At 38.4% G+C, this 14871-nt stretch overlaps 1 protein-coding gene across 1 annotated transcript in view; it reads right to left on the bottom strand.

Moving 5' to 3' along the window:
• Positions 1-14871, bottom strand: part of LOC103543158 (stimulated by retinoic acid gene 6 protein-like) — a 149892-nt gene that overhangs the window by 22051 nt on the left and 112970 nt on the right. The window contains exons 9-10 of the mRNA XM_070595825.1: positions 8665-8735; positions 7150-7258 (exon numbers count right to left, since the gene is read on the bottom strand). Coding sequence (XP_070451926.1) covers positions 7150-7258; positions 8665-8735 — 180 coding nt within the window. The remainder of the gene's footprint in view (positions 1-7149; positions 7259-8664; positions 8736-14871) is intronic.

The raw sequence follows: 14871 nt of genomic DNA, 5'->3' as shown, positions 1-14871 counted from the left end.
TGACTCAGACATTTTAGCTCAGATAACTTTGACCACATGAAATGTTTTGATTCTGTGCTTAATACAATATTGAAGTCAGAATTATGCCGACATTTAAAATTTCTTTTTGAGAAAGCACACTCAAATAAGGGTAAAATGAAATAAGACATTTTAATTTTTGATCAATTTTTTGAAATATAGAACAGTAAACCAATTCTAGTTTATCCACGTTTATTTTCAATTCAATGAAATTATTAGTATCAATAACTTTATGTTTAAATGACATGATTTTTGTTCACGGCATAATTTGGTGACTATAGATTCTGCTATTGTAAGTTTCCATTAGGTATCATTATTTCTACCAAGTCAACATTCTTGGGTTGAATTTTGCATATCAAAATGTTTTCAAATATATTTCTCTCCCATCGAATTTTAGTCAGTGATAAATTTTACCATGTGCAGATTTAACCATTATCAGTTTGATTTTGTGTGGATTACTTTTTTAAATTTAAGATTATTAAAGATTATTATTATTCAAGATTATTATTAAAGATTTTATTTTTTTAGAGCAGTTTTAGATTCACAGTAAAACTGAGAGGAAGGTACAGAGACATTCCGTAGTCCTAACTGCCCCCACACTTGTATAGCATCCTGCATTATCAACATCCCCCACTAGAGAGGTACATATGTTACAATTAATGCAGCTATATTGAAACATCAGTATCATCCAACGTCCATAGTTCACCATCATAGTTCAGTCTTGGTCTTGTACATTCTATGGATTTGGACAAATGTCTAAGGATGTGTATTCACCATAATAGTATCATACAAAGTATTTCCACTGCCCTAAAAATCCTCTGTGCTCCGCCTCTTCATCCCTCCCTCCCCCGAAACCCTGGCAACCACTGATCTTTTACTGCTTCCCTAATTTGCCTTTTTCAAAATGTCATACAGTTGGAATCATATCATATGGAGCCTTTTCAGATTGGCATCTTTCACTTATTAATACGAGTTTAAGTTTCCTCCATGTCTTTTCATGGCTTGATAGTTCATTTCTTTTTAGTGCTGAATTGTATTCATGTTGTCGGGACGGTACCACAGATGATTTATCCATTCACCTGCTGAAGGACTCTTGGATGCTTCCACATTTTTGCAATTACTTGTAAAGCTGCTATAAACATCCATGTGCAGGTTTTTGTGTGGACATAAATTTTCAGTCTCGTTTTAGCTTGCATTTCCCTGATGACATATGCTGTGGAGCATCTTTTCACATGCTTATTTTCCATCTGTACATCTTCTCTGTGAAGTGTCTATTAAGGTCTTTGGTCCTTTTGCAATCAGGGTGTTTTTGTCATTGTTGAATTTTAAGAGTTCTTTGTACATTTTGGGTAACAGTCTTTATCAGATGTGTCTTCTGCAAACATTTTCTCCCAATGTGTGGCTTGTCTTTTCATTCCCTTGGCAGTGTCTTTCATAGGCAGAAATTTTTTATTTTAATGAAGTCCAGCTTACCAATTCTTTCTTTCATGGATTGTGTCTCTGGTGTCGTATCTAAAAAGTCATCACCAAACTCAAGGTCATCTACATTTTCTCTTATGTTATCTTCTAGGAGTTTTATAGTTTTTCATTTGACATTTAGGTCTATGATCCATTTTCAGTTAATTTTTATAAAGGGTGCAATATTCATTTTTTTTTTTGCATGTGGACGTACAGTTGTCCCAGCACCATTTGTTAAAAAGAAAATCTTTGCTCCACTGTATTGTCTTTGCTCCCTTGTCAAAGATAAGTTGACTATATGTATAGTGGTCTATTTCTTGGCTCTATTCTGTTCCATTGATTCATTTGTCTATTTTTTGGTCAACACCACACTGTCTTGATTAGTGTGGCTTTATAGTAAATCTCAAAATCAAGTAGTGTCGGTCCTTCAACTTTCTCCTTCCCCTTTAATATTGTGTTGGCTATTATGAGTCTTTTGCCTCTCTATACAACCTTTAGAACCAGTTTGTCAATATCCACAAAATAACTTCCTGGGATTTCAATTGGAACTGCATTGAATCCCAATACAGATCAATCCCTATATATATATATATATATATATATATAAAGTTAGTAAGAACTGATATCTTGACAATATTGACTCTTCCTATCCATGAATATGGACTATCTCTCCATAATTTATTTAGTTCTTCCTTGATTTCTTTCAACATAGTTTTGTAGTTTTCCTCATATAGATCTCATACATATTTTGTTAGATTTACACCTAAGTATTTCTTTTGGTGGGGTACTAACGTAAATAGTATTGTGTTTTTAATTTCAAATTCCACTTGTTCATTGCTGATATACAGAAAACCTATTGACTTTTGTATGCTAACCTCGTACCCTAAAAACTTGCTATATTAGTTCCAGGAGATTATATTTTTGTTGATTCTTTTGGATTTTCTACACACACAATCACGTCATCTGTGAACAAGGATATTTTTACTTCTTCCTTCACAATCAGTATACCTTTTATTTCCTTTTTTTTTTGTCCTATTGCATTTGTTAGGCTTTCCAGTAAATGCTGAAAAAGAGTGGTTAGAGAAAACATCCTTGCCTTCTTCCTGATCTCAGTGGGAAAGCTTCTAATTTCTTACTATAAAGTACGACATTAGCTGTAGATTTTTATCAGATTGAGAAAGTTCCCCTCTATTCCTGGGTTACTGAAAATTTTTATCATAAATTGGTGTTGGATTTTGTTAAATGTTTTTTTCTGTTTCGATTGACATAATCATGTGATTTTTCTTCCTTAGACGGTTGATGTAACTGATTACATTAACTGATTTTTAAAATATGGGGCCAGCTATGCATATGTGGGATAAATCCCACTTGGTTGTCATGCATTGTTGGATTTAATTTGCTAATATTTTGTTTAAGTTTTTGCATCTATGCTCATGAGAGATATTGGGCTGTAATTTCCTTTTCTTGTAATGTCTTTGTCTGGTTTTGGTATTAGGATGATGCTGGCCTCATAGAATGAGTTAGGAAGTATTTTCTCTGCATTTATCTTCTGAAAGAGATTGTAGAGAATTAGTACAATTTCTTCCATAAATGTTTCATAGAACTCACCAGTGAACCCATCTGGGCCTGGTGCTTCCTGTTTTAAAGGTCATTACTTACTAATTTCTTTAATAGATATAGGCCTATTCAGATTGTCTAGTTCTTCTTATGTGAGTTGTGGCAGATTGTGTCTTTCAAGGAATTGGTCCATTTCATCTAGGTCCTCATATTTGTGGGCATAAAGCTGTTAATATTATTCCCTTATTATTCTTTTAATGCTCATGGAATCTCTGGTGATGGTCCCTCTTTCTTTTCTGACATGAGTACTTTGTGTCCTCTCTCCTTTTTTCTCAGTTATTCTGGTTAGAAGCCTATTGATTTTATTGACTGTTTTAAAGAATCAGCCTTTGAGCTCAATGATTTTCTTTACTGATTTCCTGTTTTCGATTCCATAGGTGTCTGCTCTAATTTTGATTATATCTATTCTTATGCTTACTTTGTATTTAAACTGCTCTTCTTTTTGAGTTTCCTACAGTGGAAGCTTATATGATTGATTTCACATCTTTCTTCATTTCTAATAGACACATTCAATGGTATAAATTTCCCTCTAACCACTGATGTTGCTGCATCCCAGAAATTTTGATAAGTTGTGCTTTCATTTTCACTTATTTTTAATTTCTCTTGATATTTTCCCTTTGACTCATATGTTACTTTAAAGCATGTTGTTTAATTTTCACTAGTTTTGGATTTTCCAATTATCTTTCTGTTAATGATTTCTGGTTTAATTCCATTGTGGTCTGAGAGGAGACAATGGATGATTTCTATTCTTTTAAACTTGTTAAGGGGTGTTTTATGGTCTAGGATGTGGTCTATCTTGGTGAATTTTCCTTGTAATCTTGAGAAGAATGTGTATTCTGCTGTTGTTGATAAAGTAGTCTATGGATGTCCAAAATATCCAATTGATTGATGGTATCAATTACAGTTCAGATTTTCCTACCTCAGCACTAGTTTCCATGGGGTTTCTGCTCCATTCTATTGTGACTCTCTATATCCACCTGTGTCTCCAGTTTTAGGTGAAATGGTTTGTCCCATGACCTCATTTCTCTTACAGATCTAAGAAGAGTTGTTGATTTTTCAGCTCAGAGTTTTTTTTTTTTTTTATTAATGTTATGATAGATTACAACCTTGTGAGATTTCAGTTGTACATTTTTGTTAGTCATGTTGTGGGTACACCACTTCCCCCTTTGTGCCCTCCCCCCACCCCCCCTTTTCCCTGGTAACCACCGATCTGATCTCCTTCTCAATATACTAACTTCCACCTATGAGTGGAGTCATATAGAGTTCGTCTTTCTCTGACTGGCTTATTTCGCTTAACATAATACCCTCGAGGTCCATCCACGTTGCTGTGAATGGGCCAATTTTGTCTTTTTTTATGGCTGAGTAGTATTCCATTGTGTATATATACCACATCTTCTTTATCCAATCATGAGTTTCTGGGCATGTAGGTTGGTTCCACATCTTGGCTATTGTAAATAATGCTGCGATGAACATAGGGGTGCAATGGACTCTTGAGATTTCTGATTTCAGGTTCTTAGGATAGATACCCAGTAATGGGATGGCTGGGTCATAGGGTATTTCTATTTTTAACTTTTTGAGAAATCTCCATACTGTTTTCCATAGTGGCTGTACCAGTTTGCATTCCCACCAACAGTGTATGAGGGTTCCTTTTTCTCCACAACCTCTCCAACATTTGTTGCTCTTGGTTTTGGGTGTTTTTGCCAATCTAACGGGTGTAAGGTGATATCTTAGTGTAGTTTTGATTTGCATTTCCCTGATGATTAGTGATGATGAACATCTTTTCATGTGTCTTTTGGCCATATTCATATCTTCTTTTGAGAAATGTCTGTTCATGTCCTCTGCCCATTTTTTGATCGGGTTGTTTGTTTTTTTGTTGTTAAGCAGTGTGAGTTCTTTGTATATTATGGAGATTAACCCTTTGTCAGATAAGTGGCTTGTAAATATTTTTTCCCAATTAGTGAGCTGTTTTTTTGTTTCAATCCTGTTTTCCCTTGCCTTGAAGAAGCTCTTTAGTCTGATGAAGTCCCATTTGTTTATTCTTTCTGTTGTTTCCCTCAACTGAGGAGTTACAGTGTCCGAAAAGATTCTTTTGGAACTGATGTCAAAGAGTGTACTGCCTATATTCTCTTCCAAAAGACTTATTGTCTCAGGCCTAATCTTTAGGTCTTTGATCCATTTTGAGTTTATTTTGGTGTGTGGTGAAAAAGAATGGTCAATTTTCAATCTTTTGCATGTGGCTGTCCAGTTTTCCCAGCACCATTTGTTTGAAGAGACTTTCTTTTCTCCATTGTAGGCCCTCTGCTCCTTTGTCGAAGATTAGCTGTCCATAGATGTGTGGTTTTATCTCTGGGCTTTCAATTCTGTTCCATTGATCTGTGGACCTGTTTTTGTACCAGTACCATGCTGTTTTGATCACTGTAGCTTTGTAGTATGTTTTGAAATCGGGGATTGTGATTCCACCGGCTTTGTTTTTCTTGCTCAGGATTGCTTTAGCAATTTGCGGTCTTTGTTGCCCCATATGAATTTTAGGATTGTTTGTTCAATTTCTGTGAAGAATGTTCTTGGGATTCTGATTGGGATAGCATTGAATCTGTAGATTGCTTTAGGTAGTATGGACATTTTAACTATGTTTATTCTTCCAATCCATGTGCATGGAATTTCTTTCCATCTCTTTATGTCAGCGTCAATTTCTTTCAAGAAAGTCTTGTAGTTTTCATTGTATAGATCCTTCACTTCCTTGGTTAAGTTTATCCCAAGGTATTTTATTCTTTTCGTTGCGATTGTGAAAGGGATTGAGTTCTTGAGTTCTTTTTCTGTTAGTTCATTGTTAGTGTATAGAAATGCTACTGATTTATGCACGCTAATTTTATACCCTGCTACTTTGCTGTAGTTGTTGATTATTTCTAATAGTTTTTCTATGGATTCTTTGGGGTTTTCTATATATAAGATCATGTCGTCTGCAAACAGCGAGAGTTTTACTTCTTCGTTACCTATTTGGATTCCTTTTATTTCTTTTTCCTGCTGAATTGCTCTGGCCAACACCTCCAGTACTATGTTGAATAGGAGTGGTGAAAGTGTGCACCCTTGTCTTGCTCCTGTCCTCAGAGGGATGGCTTTCAGTTTTTGTCCATTGAGTATGATGTTGGCTGTGGGTTTGTCGTATATGGCCTTTATTATGTTGAGGTACTTTCCTTCTATACCCATTTTATTGAGGGTTTTTATCATAAATGGGTGTTGGATCTTGTCGAATGCTTTCTCTGCATCTATTGAGATGATCATGTGGTTTTTGTTTTTCATTTTGTTGATGTAGTGTATCACGTTGATTGACTTGCGGATGTTGAACCATCCCTGTGTCCCTGGTATAAATCCCACTAGATCATGGTGTATAATCTTTTTGATGTATTGCTGTAATCGGTTTGCCAAAATTTTGTTGAGGATTTTTGCATCTATATTCATCAGTGATATCGGCCTGTAGTTCTCCTTCTTTGTGTTGTCCTTGTCAGGTTTGGGGATCAGAGTGATGTTGGCTTCATAGAATGTGTTAGGGAGTACTCCATCTTTCTCAATTTTCTGGAACAGTTTGAGAAGAATAGGTATTAAGTCTTATTTGAATGTTTGGTAGAATTCTCCAGAGAAGCCGTCTGATCCTGGACTCTTATTTTTGGGGAGGTTTTTGATTACCGTTTCTATTTCCTTACTTGTGATTGGCCTATTCAGATTCTCCATTTCTTCCTGATTCAGTTTGGGGAGATTGTAGGCGTCTAGGAATTTGTCCATCAGCTCAGAGTTTTACCTGTTGTTAGGATGGAGTGGTGTCTTGAAAGCTCTTTATGTGTGTAATTGGCAACTGGAAGTCTCCATAAATAATTCAATTATATGTATTAGTTACATTTGCCACATGGGTTAAAGTGTCCTTGAAGTCAAAATAGTGGGGTCAAAGAATTGTACTTCCTTGATTTACACGGATGCAATTTTGACCCAGCTTTTTAAGGACAATGCCTGCCCTAGCCCCACCCCATTTGTAAAACAGAAAAGGATTTACTCAGATCTACTTACAAGGTACAGGCAGATAAAAGCCAACACAGTGGTTCCAATCATTTGGATTGGGAAATGAAAGCAGGGGTCCCACTCATATATCCTGGTTTGGAACCAAGACTTTTTTTTTCTCTCTGTGAATTAATAAACGCCAAGAAAAAACAGGTTGTGGATGGTAAACAAACACCTGATTTTTCTGAAAATAACCTCTTCTCCTCCTCTTCATCTTACAGTTTAGTGAAGAGAAAGAACACTGGGAGATTCCACAGTTTTCCTTCTCCCCTTATTCTTCAGGACAGAGACTCAGTTTTATTCAGTACAGCAATTCACCAAACTAAAAGGCTGTAGTTCCTGACCTCTCTTACAGCTAAGAGTGACCAAGACTAAGAAGTACAGGCCAATTAGCTGTGACCAGAGGTGTGGTGTGAGACTTCGGGGAGGGTGCTTAGATGGAACCGACACAGCTGCAAGGGACACCATTGCCGGTCCTTTTCTCCTGCCTGTCCTCTGAAATGCAGACATGGTGGCTGGTCCAGGCTGGAGCCCCAGCAACTATCCATCTGTGACCATGGACTGCCTCCATAAATGGAGACCAATAAGATACTGGAGCAGAAAGACAGATGATTGGTAAACTGCCATGGGGAGCAGTCCAGGGTCAGTACACACTGCCCACCTCCGGAGTTCTTTTACATGAGAAAGAAATAAATCTCTCTTTTGTTTGTGCCACTATTATTTTGCATTTTCTTCTATACGCAGCCAAATGTAGTTCTAACCAAAGCAGTAGCTTTGGCACTGTGTGACCTTGGATTAGACACGTCCCTTCTCTGGGGCACATCCCCTTGCACATAGTGCCAGTGGCAGGGGTGGGGTGACCTGTATGATCACTGGAGACCAGGTGCCTTTGCCTGGCCATGAGCTATGTCCTCTTTTACTGGTAATGACATATGGGTTTTTCTCTGGGAATCTACTTCTCCCCACCAGCAGTCCTGTGGTTCAGTGAGGCTGAACCACTTCCTGGTTCCAGTGGTGAACATGTGACCCACGCTTAACAATCAGTTTTCTCCAATCACCCAGCCACAGGAATTGGTTCTGGGATGGCATGTGGTCCAATTTGATCCAGTGAAACACACTCATGGGACTTTTGTTTGAATTCTTAGAAAGGAAAATTTCTCTTTCTTGTCAGCTTAAACCAGGAGGGTATAAGTTGAGATTCTGGGGGCCACCACGGGAAGGAAGCCCCCTCTAACTATGAGGCTAGCACAGATAAAAGCAGAGCCGGGAAGAGGTGAGGCCAAGAGATCTAGTTCTGATGATGGCAATTAAGCCCCTGGATCCACCTGTGTCCGAAACTGACTACGTCTACACTTTCAGGTTCTGTAAGGCCCTAAATTTCCTTTTCCTCTTTCATCCAGTTTGAGCTGAGTTTCTCTTATGAGCAAACAAGTGCCCTTCCCGTCATCCAGGGTCTCTCCCGCCGTCAGGGCCCATCAGTATTGCCGCACACACTGAGGGGCAAATGGACCATCCGTGGCTTACTGCCTGGGGGACTTTCTCAGGAGCTTCTTGACATGCTTTGCCTGGTGAACTTCCAGGAAAGGCTTTTCTTCCTCGAAGAAATGAGAGAGGTTTATGCTTTGGCTCACAAATTCTTGTTAGGGTTTTGGTCTCTTTGAGGGGCTTTTACCACAGAGGGCGGGAAATTGGGTAACACTGAGCCATTCCCAGACATCTGTCATTTCTTCAAGAGAGGGGCAGGGCCCAGCCTCCTGTTTAGCAAGCACTTGCTTTCATGAAACGCCAGGGGTCTGGCCTTCCATGACTCTTCTGCTTACTGACCGCACCAGCCATTGTTCTGTGAAGTCTTTTTCCCTTTGAGATTTGGTGATTTCCCATCATAGTTCAAAACATTCTTTCAGGAATTAAACACCCCAAATCCCACTGTTTTTACTTCCTATGAATAGGAGTTTCTTTTGCTCATTTCTTATTTTGCTGTAATTAAAGAAATAAACGTCATTGGTATGTTTTGAAACGTTTTATCCAAGGGTGATAAGCTTTCCACAACCGTCATCTATTTTGCTACATATATTGAATATGTAAATTGTATGAGATGAAATCTTATATATTGCAGATATGTAAGAAGGAAGTTTACTGCAGTAAATGCCTACATTAAGGAAAAAGAGAAGATCTCAAATAAACAACCTTACTTTATACCTCAAAGAATTAGAAAAAGAACAGTGAGTTCAGCGAGAGTGTCAACAACCAAGCTGTCTGGGTTCCCATTCTGGCTCTGCTACAGATGAGCTGCGTGACCTTGGGCAACGCAACCCACCTCTCTGGGTCCAAAGTTTCCAATGCAGAATGGAAGACGTAATAATAGTGCCTACCTCACAGGGCTGTGAGTCTGTCTTGTTTACTGTTGCCCCTAGCACCCAGGTGAGTGGCTGGCTCAGGGAAGCATTTTATAAATACTGGGCCCAATGGGCATTCTTAGATTCCAGTATCCTTGGTCTACAGGCTTACCATCACGGGCTCTTTGCCTTTCCAAACAGCTTCTGTACAATTTCCATTTCCCTCACAAGTTGCCTAGGAACACTATGAACAGTTCATCGTCATTAATATGACTTTATATTCTCTTTAGCTTTCCTAACTCTCAGTCCACATTTTGTGGTTGGGGAGATCCAAAAGATCTCTAGTTTAATTTAAACATCACGATGATCTTGCTTCATAAATAACAAAGAAACATTGTTTAATCAATCATTTTCTAACTGCAACAAAGAAAGGTTAAATTTTAGACAATAACGGTATATATGTAACGCTGAATTTGAAGCTACATTCCACAGAGCATGAGGATAATGCCTTAACAGCAAGATTGAAGAACATTTTGTGGAAAATTAAAATTTTTCCAGGTTTTAAGATATAATCAATTTTCCCCTTTATTAATGAGAAAAAATAGTTTAGCAATACACAGAAGTTCAAAAACTGATCCACCTACAATAATCATCCTAGCCTCAGTTTATAAACATAAATAAAATGTTTGGTGCCCACAGATTAATGACTTGTTTTTATTTCCCCAATCCAAATCATTTATCTTTCTTTCTTTATTTCTTTTTCTTTTTTTTGGTGAAGAAGACTGGCCCTGAGCTAACATCTGTTGCCAATCTTCTTATTTTTTCCTCCCCAAAGCCCTTGTACATAGTTGTATATCCTAGTTGTAAGTCCTTCCAGCTCTTCTATGTGAGATGCTGCCACAGCATGGCTTGATGAGCAGTGTGTAGGTCCCTGCCCAGGATCCAAACTGGTGAACACTGGGCTGCCAAAGTGGAGCATGCGAACTTAACCACTCGGCCACGGGGCCAGCCCCCAAATCATTTATCTTTCATAAGTGAATATTTATAAAGTTTTGGATAGCTCTCTTACTCACTTCTATTTTGTATTTAAATCTCAGAATGCCTGAGTTAACACCCTAAGACAATAAAGAAATTTGAGCGTCTACTATAACTGACAGTTCTGGTATTTTAAAAACTATGAAATTCATTCCAAACTTTTTCTAAATCTCAATGGGATACAGATCAGAGTATATTAAAACATATGTGTATATTTTAATCAAATAGTATTTTCACTGGGATTCAACGATTTTTCTTTGATTTTAAGCTGGCTGGTAGAGACACACAGGCTGATGTGGGGATGCTGGCCCCTCAGGATGCCAGGAAGCCAAAGGGTGAGCTTCCTTGAGGATGGCTGGATGCTGACTCTGCTTCACCTGCCACGGGGAATGAGACCTGGCCTTGCCAAGGCTTAGTTTGGCTCAGAGAACAGAAGGGTCCAGGATGTTCATATATGTTTCCTATTAAAGGCATGGCTAATTTATTTAAGTTCTTCCCAAATAATGATATACAAGGGTAGGAAGAAGGAAAAGACGAGTTTCTCAGAACTGGCCAGACCTTCCCTTAAAGAGAGAGTGTCAGCTGTTGACCTTGCATAGTCCTGGCAAGTGTACCTGCTCTGTGGGGCCACTGGAGTCACCTAAGCTTCTGTACCTTTTGTTAAACAAATAAAGGAAGTCATCTAGGCTGCCAGCAGTTAGGAGAGGTTGTGTAGGAGAGGTGGTGCGTAAGTGTGTGCATCTCAGCTGCCAGGGGAATGGCAACCCTCCTGAAACAAGTCCTCTTGGTTGTGCGGAAAAGCTTATTCTAATTTAAAAGGATCTATGACCCCTAAAGGGCACACAACTTTACCGAGAAGTCATGTTTCCGAAACTGCATAGGTAAAAGTAATTGATATAAACAAAAATCACACTGTTCAATTAGTTCCATAAGAAATACCAAAGATATGTTCTTTTTAAAGATTTTATTTTTCATTTTTCTCCCAAAGCCCCTGGTACATAATTGTGTATTTTCAGTTGTAGGTCCTTCTAGTTGTGGCATGTGGGACACCACCTCAGCATGGCTTGATGAGCGGCGCCATGTCTGTGCCTGGGATTTGAACTGGCGAAACCCTGGGCCACTGAAGCAGAGTATGCGAACTTAAACACTCGGCCACAGGGCCAGCCTCCGGAGATATGTTCTTATGGAAAAAATGATTTCAACTCATTAAGAATCACACTTAGGGGCCGGCCCCATGGCATAGTTGTTAAGTTCCTGCACACTTTGGTGGCCCAGGGTTCGCAGGTTTGAATCCCAGCACGGACCTAGCACCACTTGTCAAGCCACTGTGAGGTGGTGTCCCACATTAAATAGAGGAAGATTGGCACAGATGTTAGCTCAGCAACAATCTTCCTCAAGCCAAAAAAGAGGAGGACTGGCAATGGATGTTAGTTCAGGGCTAATCATCCTTACAAAAAAAGAAAAAGAAAAGAAAAAAGAATCACACTTAAAGCAGCAAATCAAGGGCCGGCCCAGTATCCTAGTGGTTAAGTTTGTGCGCTTCACTTTGTTTGTAGGTTCGGATCCCGAGCGTGGACCTCTGCACCACTCATTATGCCATGCTGTGGTGGGCATCCCACATACAAAATAGAGGAAGATGGCCACGGATGTTAGCTCAGCAACAATCTTCTCTAAACAAAAAGAGGAGGATTAGCAACAGATGTTAGCTCAGGGCTAATCTCCCTCACCAAAAAAGTAGAGCAAATCATTTAAAATCACATTTAAATTTCATGCAACATAAGCACTAATTCTGAAAACACTGTGTCCCTCAGTGGGTCTGTGAGCCAGGATTTACACTTTGGTTGGAGGAGACAAGATGATGAGTGGGTACCTTTCTAATCTTCAGATTCTTTGACTTTATTATGTCTCCTATTATTTTCTTAACAGCTATTTTGGATTTTATAACCTGAGGAATCATTTATATTCATATTTGAATGCTTACTGGTCATTGCACACAGTTTAGGTTCCTAGCTTTTTTGTGTGCGGAAGATTGGCCCTGAGCTAACATTTCTTGTCAATTTTCCTCTTTTTGCTTAAGGAAGACTGTTGCTGAGCTAACATCTGTGCTAATCTTCCTCTATTTTATGTGGGATGCTTCCACAGCATGGCTTGATGAGTGGTGCTAGGTCTGCATCTGGGATCCAAACCTGTGAACCCGGGTTGCCGAAGTGGAGCGTGCAAACTTAACCACTATGCCACTGGGCCAGCCCCAGGGTCCCAGTTTTTAAATGGCATAAAATCTGAAACTATTTTATGAGTTGAAGTCCCATATTTATGTACTTTAAATTATACCCTCTAATGAGTGAGAGGGTGACAGGGGGCACAAGTATCTCTGCAAGTGACACATGGAAGTAACACAGAAGAGGTTTGGTGTGAGGGAAGCCTCAAGCCAGGGGATAACGACATCCTGGGAGGTATTATTTTCTCTTTAGTCACTTCAATTCATAACTTAAAGAAATCAAGAAAGAGAGGTTGAGGGATATACTCCAAGTAGGAGAAGATGACAGCAATGTCAAAAGCCATCAGCAGACATTTTTCTTAGGGTTCTGAGGCCCCAGAAGCCAAAATGTATCATGAAGATAATCAGCTATCCCACTGCTGGGTATTTATCCAAAGAACTTGAAAACACAAATGCACAAAGATACATGCACCCCTATGTTCATGCAGCATTATAGTCTTGGAAGCAACCTAGGTGCCCATCAAGGGACAAATGAATCAAGAAGACATGGTATATATACATGATGGAATACTACTCAGCCATAAGAAATGATGAAATCCGGCCCTTTGTGACAACATGGATGGAACTTGAGGGTATTATACTAAGTGAAACAAGTCAGAAGGAGAAAGTCAAATACCATATGATCTCACTCATAAGTAGAAGATAAAAACAATGACAAACAAACACATAGCAACAGAAATTGGATTGGTGGTTACCAGAGGGGAAGGGGGGGAGAGCAAAAGGGGTGATTAGGCTCACATGAGAGGGGATGGACTATAATTAGTTTTTGGATGGTGAACATGATGAAATCTACACAGAATTCAAAATATATTACGCTGTACATCTGAAAGCTATACAATATTTAACCCAATGTTACTGCAATTAAAAAAAATTTTAAAAATTAAAAAATAAATAAAATAAGTAGTATTTTTAAGAAAAAAAATACCGCTTATTTCCTTAGTACAAGTTCTTGAGAGATGCATCTGAAAAGTGGTGGAAGGGATGCCTTTGGGCTAATCCTAAGGTATCTAAAAAAAGTAAATTAAAATTCAAATAGCAAAGTCTATACCAAGTTTTAAACACTGTACTTTTCATTTAAAGTCTCTGTGGCACTGAACAGCAAAACAAGTCATTAAAAGATTTCAAAATGAGCAAAAATTAAAATGATACCTGGTCAGCTTTCATGTTTAATATTCACCCAGAAAAAAGTGCAGTAAAAGCTAAATTTAAACTAGGACTTTAAAGAACTTGGAAGTCAGATTTCCAATTAATCACTTTTAAGGGACTAGCAACACAAAACAAAGAAAATCATGCAAAGAATAAAGAGTTGAACATAGGGAAATTTTGGAATATAACTGAAAAATGAAGGACTTGCATCACTAGATATTGAAATGCGTTATAAAGTTACAACATTTAAAATAGTTGGACAGATAAGTAAAACGGTAGAGAGCTTAGAAACACTCAATTTACACTATACCTTAGGAGATGATAAAAGTGGCATTTCACAGATCAATGGAACAGAGCTGAAAGCCCAGAAATAAAACCACACATTTATGGACAGCTAATTTTCAACAAAGGAGACAAGAAGATACAATGGAGAAAGGAAAGTCTCTTCAATAAACTAAACAGTGCTGGGAAAACTCGACAGCCACATGCAAAAGAATGAAAGTAGACCATTGTCTCACCACACACAAAAATTAACTCAAAGTGGATTAAAGATTTGAATGTAAGACCTAAACCATTAACTCCTAGAAGAAAACACAGGTGGTACACCCTTTGACATCGGTCATAGCAGCATCCTTTCAAACACCATGTCTCCTAAGGCAAGGGAAACAAAAGAAAAAACTAATAAATGGGACTACATCAAACTAAAAAGCTTCTGCAAGGCAAAGGAAACCAGGAACAAAACGACAAGATGACCCAGCAGCTGGGAGAAAATATTTGAAAATCATATGTCTGACAAGGGGTTACTCTACAAAATATATAAAGAACTCATACAACTCAACAATAAAAAAACAAACACCTCAATAAAAAAATGGGCAGAGGATATCAACAGACATTTTTCCAAAGAAGATATACAGATGGCCAACAGGCACATGAAAA

Source organism: Equus przewalskii, chromosome 26, assembly GCF_037783145.1.
Source record: "Equus przewalskii isolate Varuska chromosome 26, EquPr2, whole genome shotgun sequence".
In the NCBI taxonomy this organism is placed as follows: Eukaryota; Metazoa; Chordata; class Mammalia; order Perissodactyla; family Equidae; genus Equus; species Equus przewalskii.
Note: the sequence above shows the minus strand (reverse complement) of the source record. Positions and strands in the feature narration are given on the sequence as shown.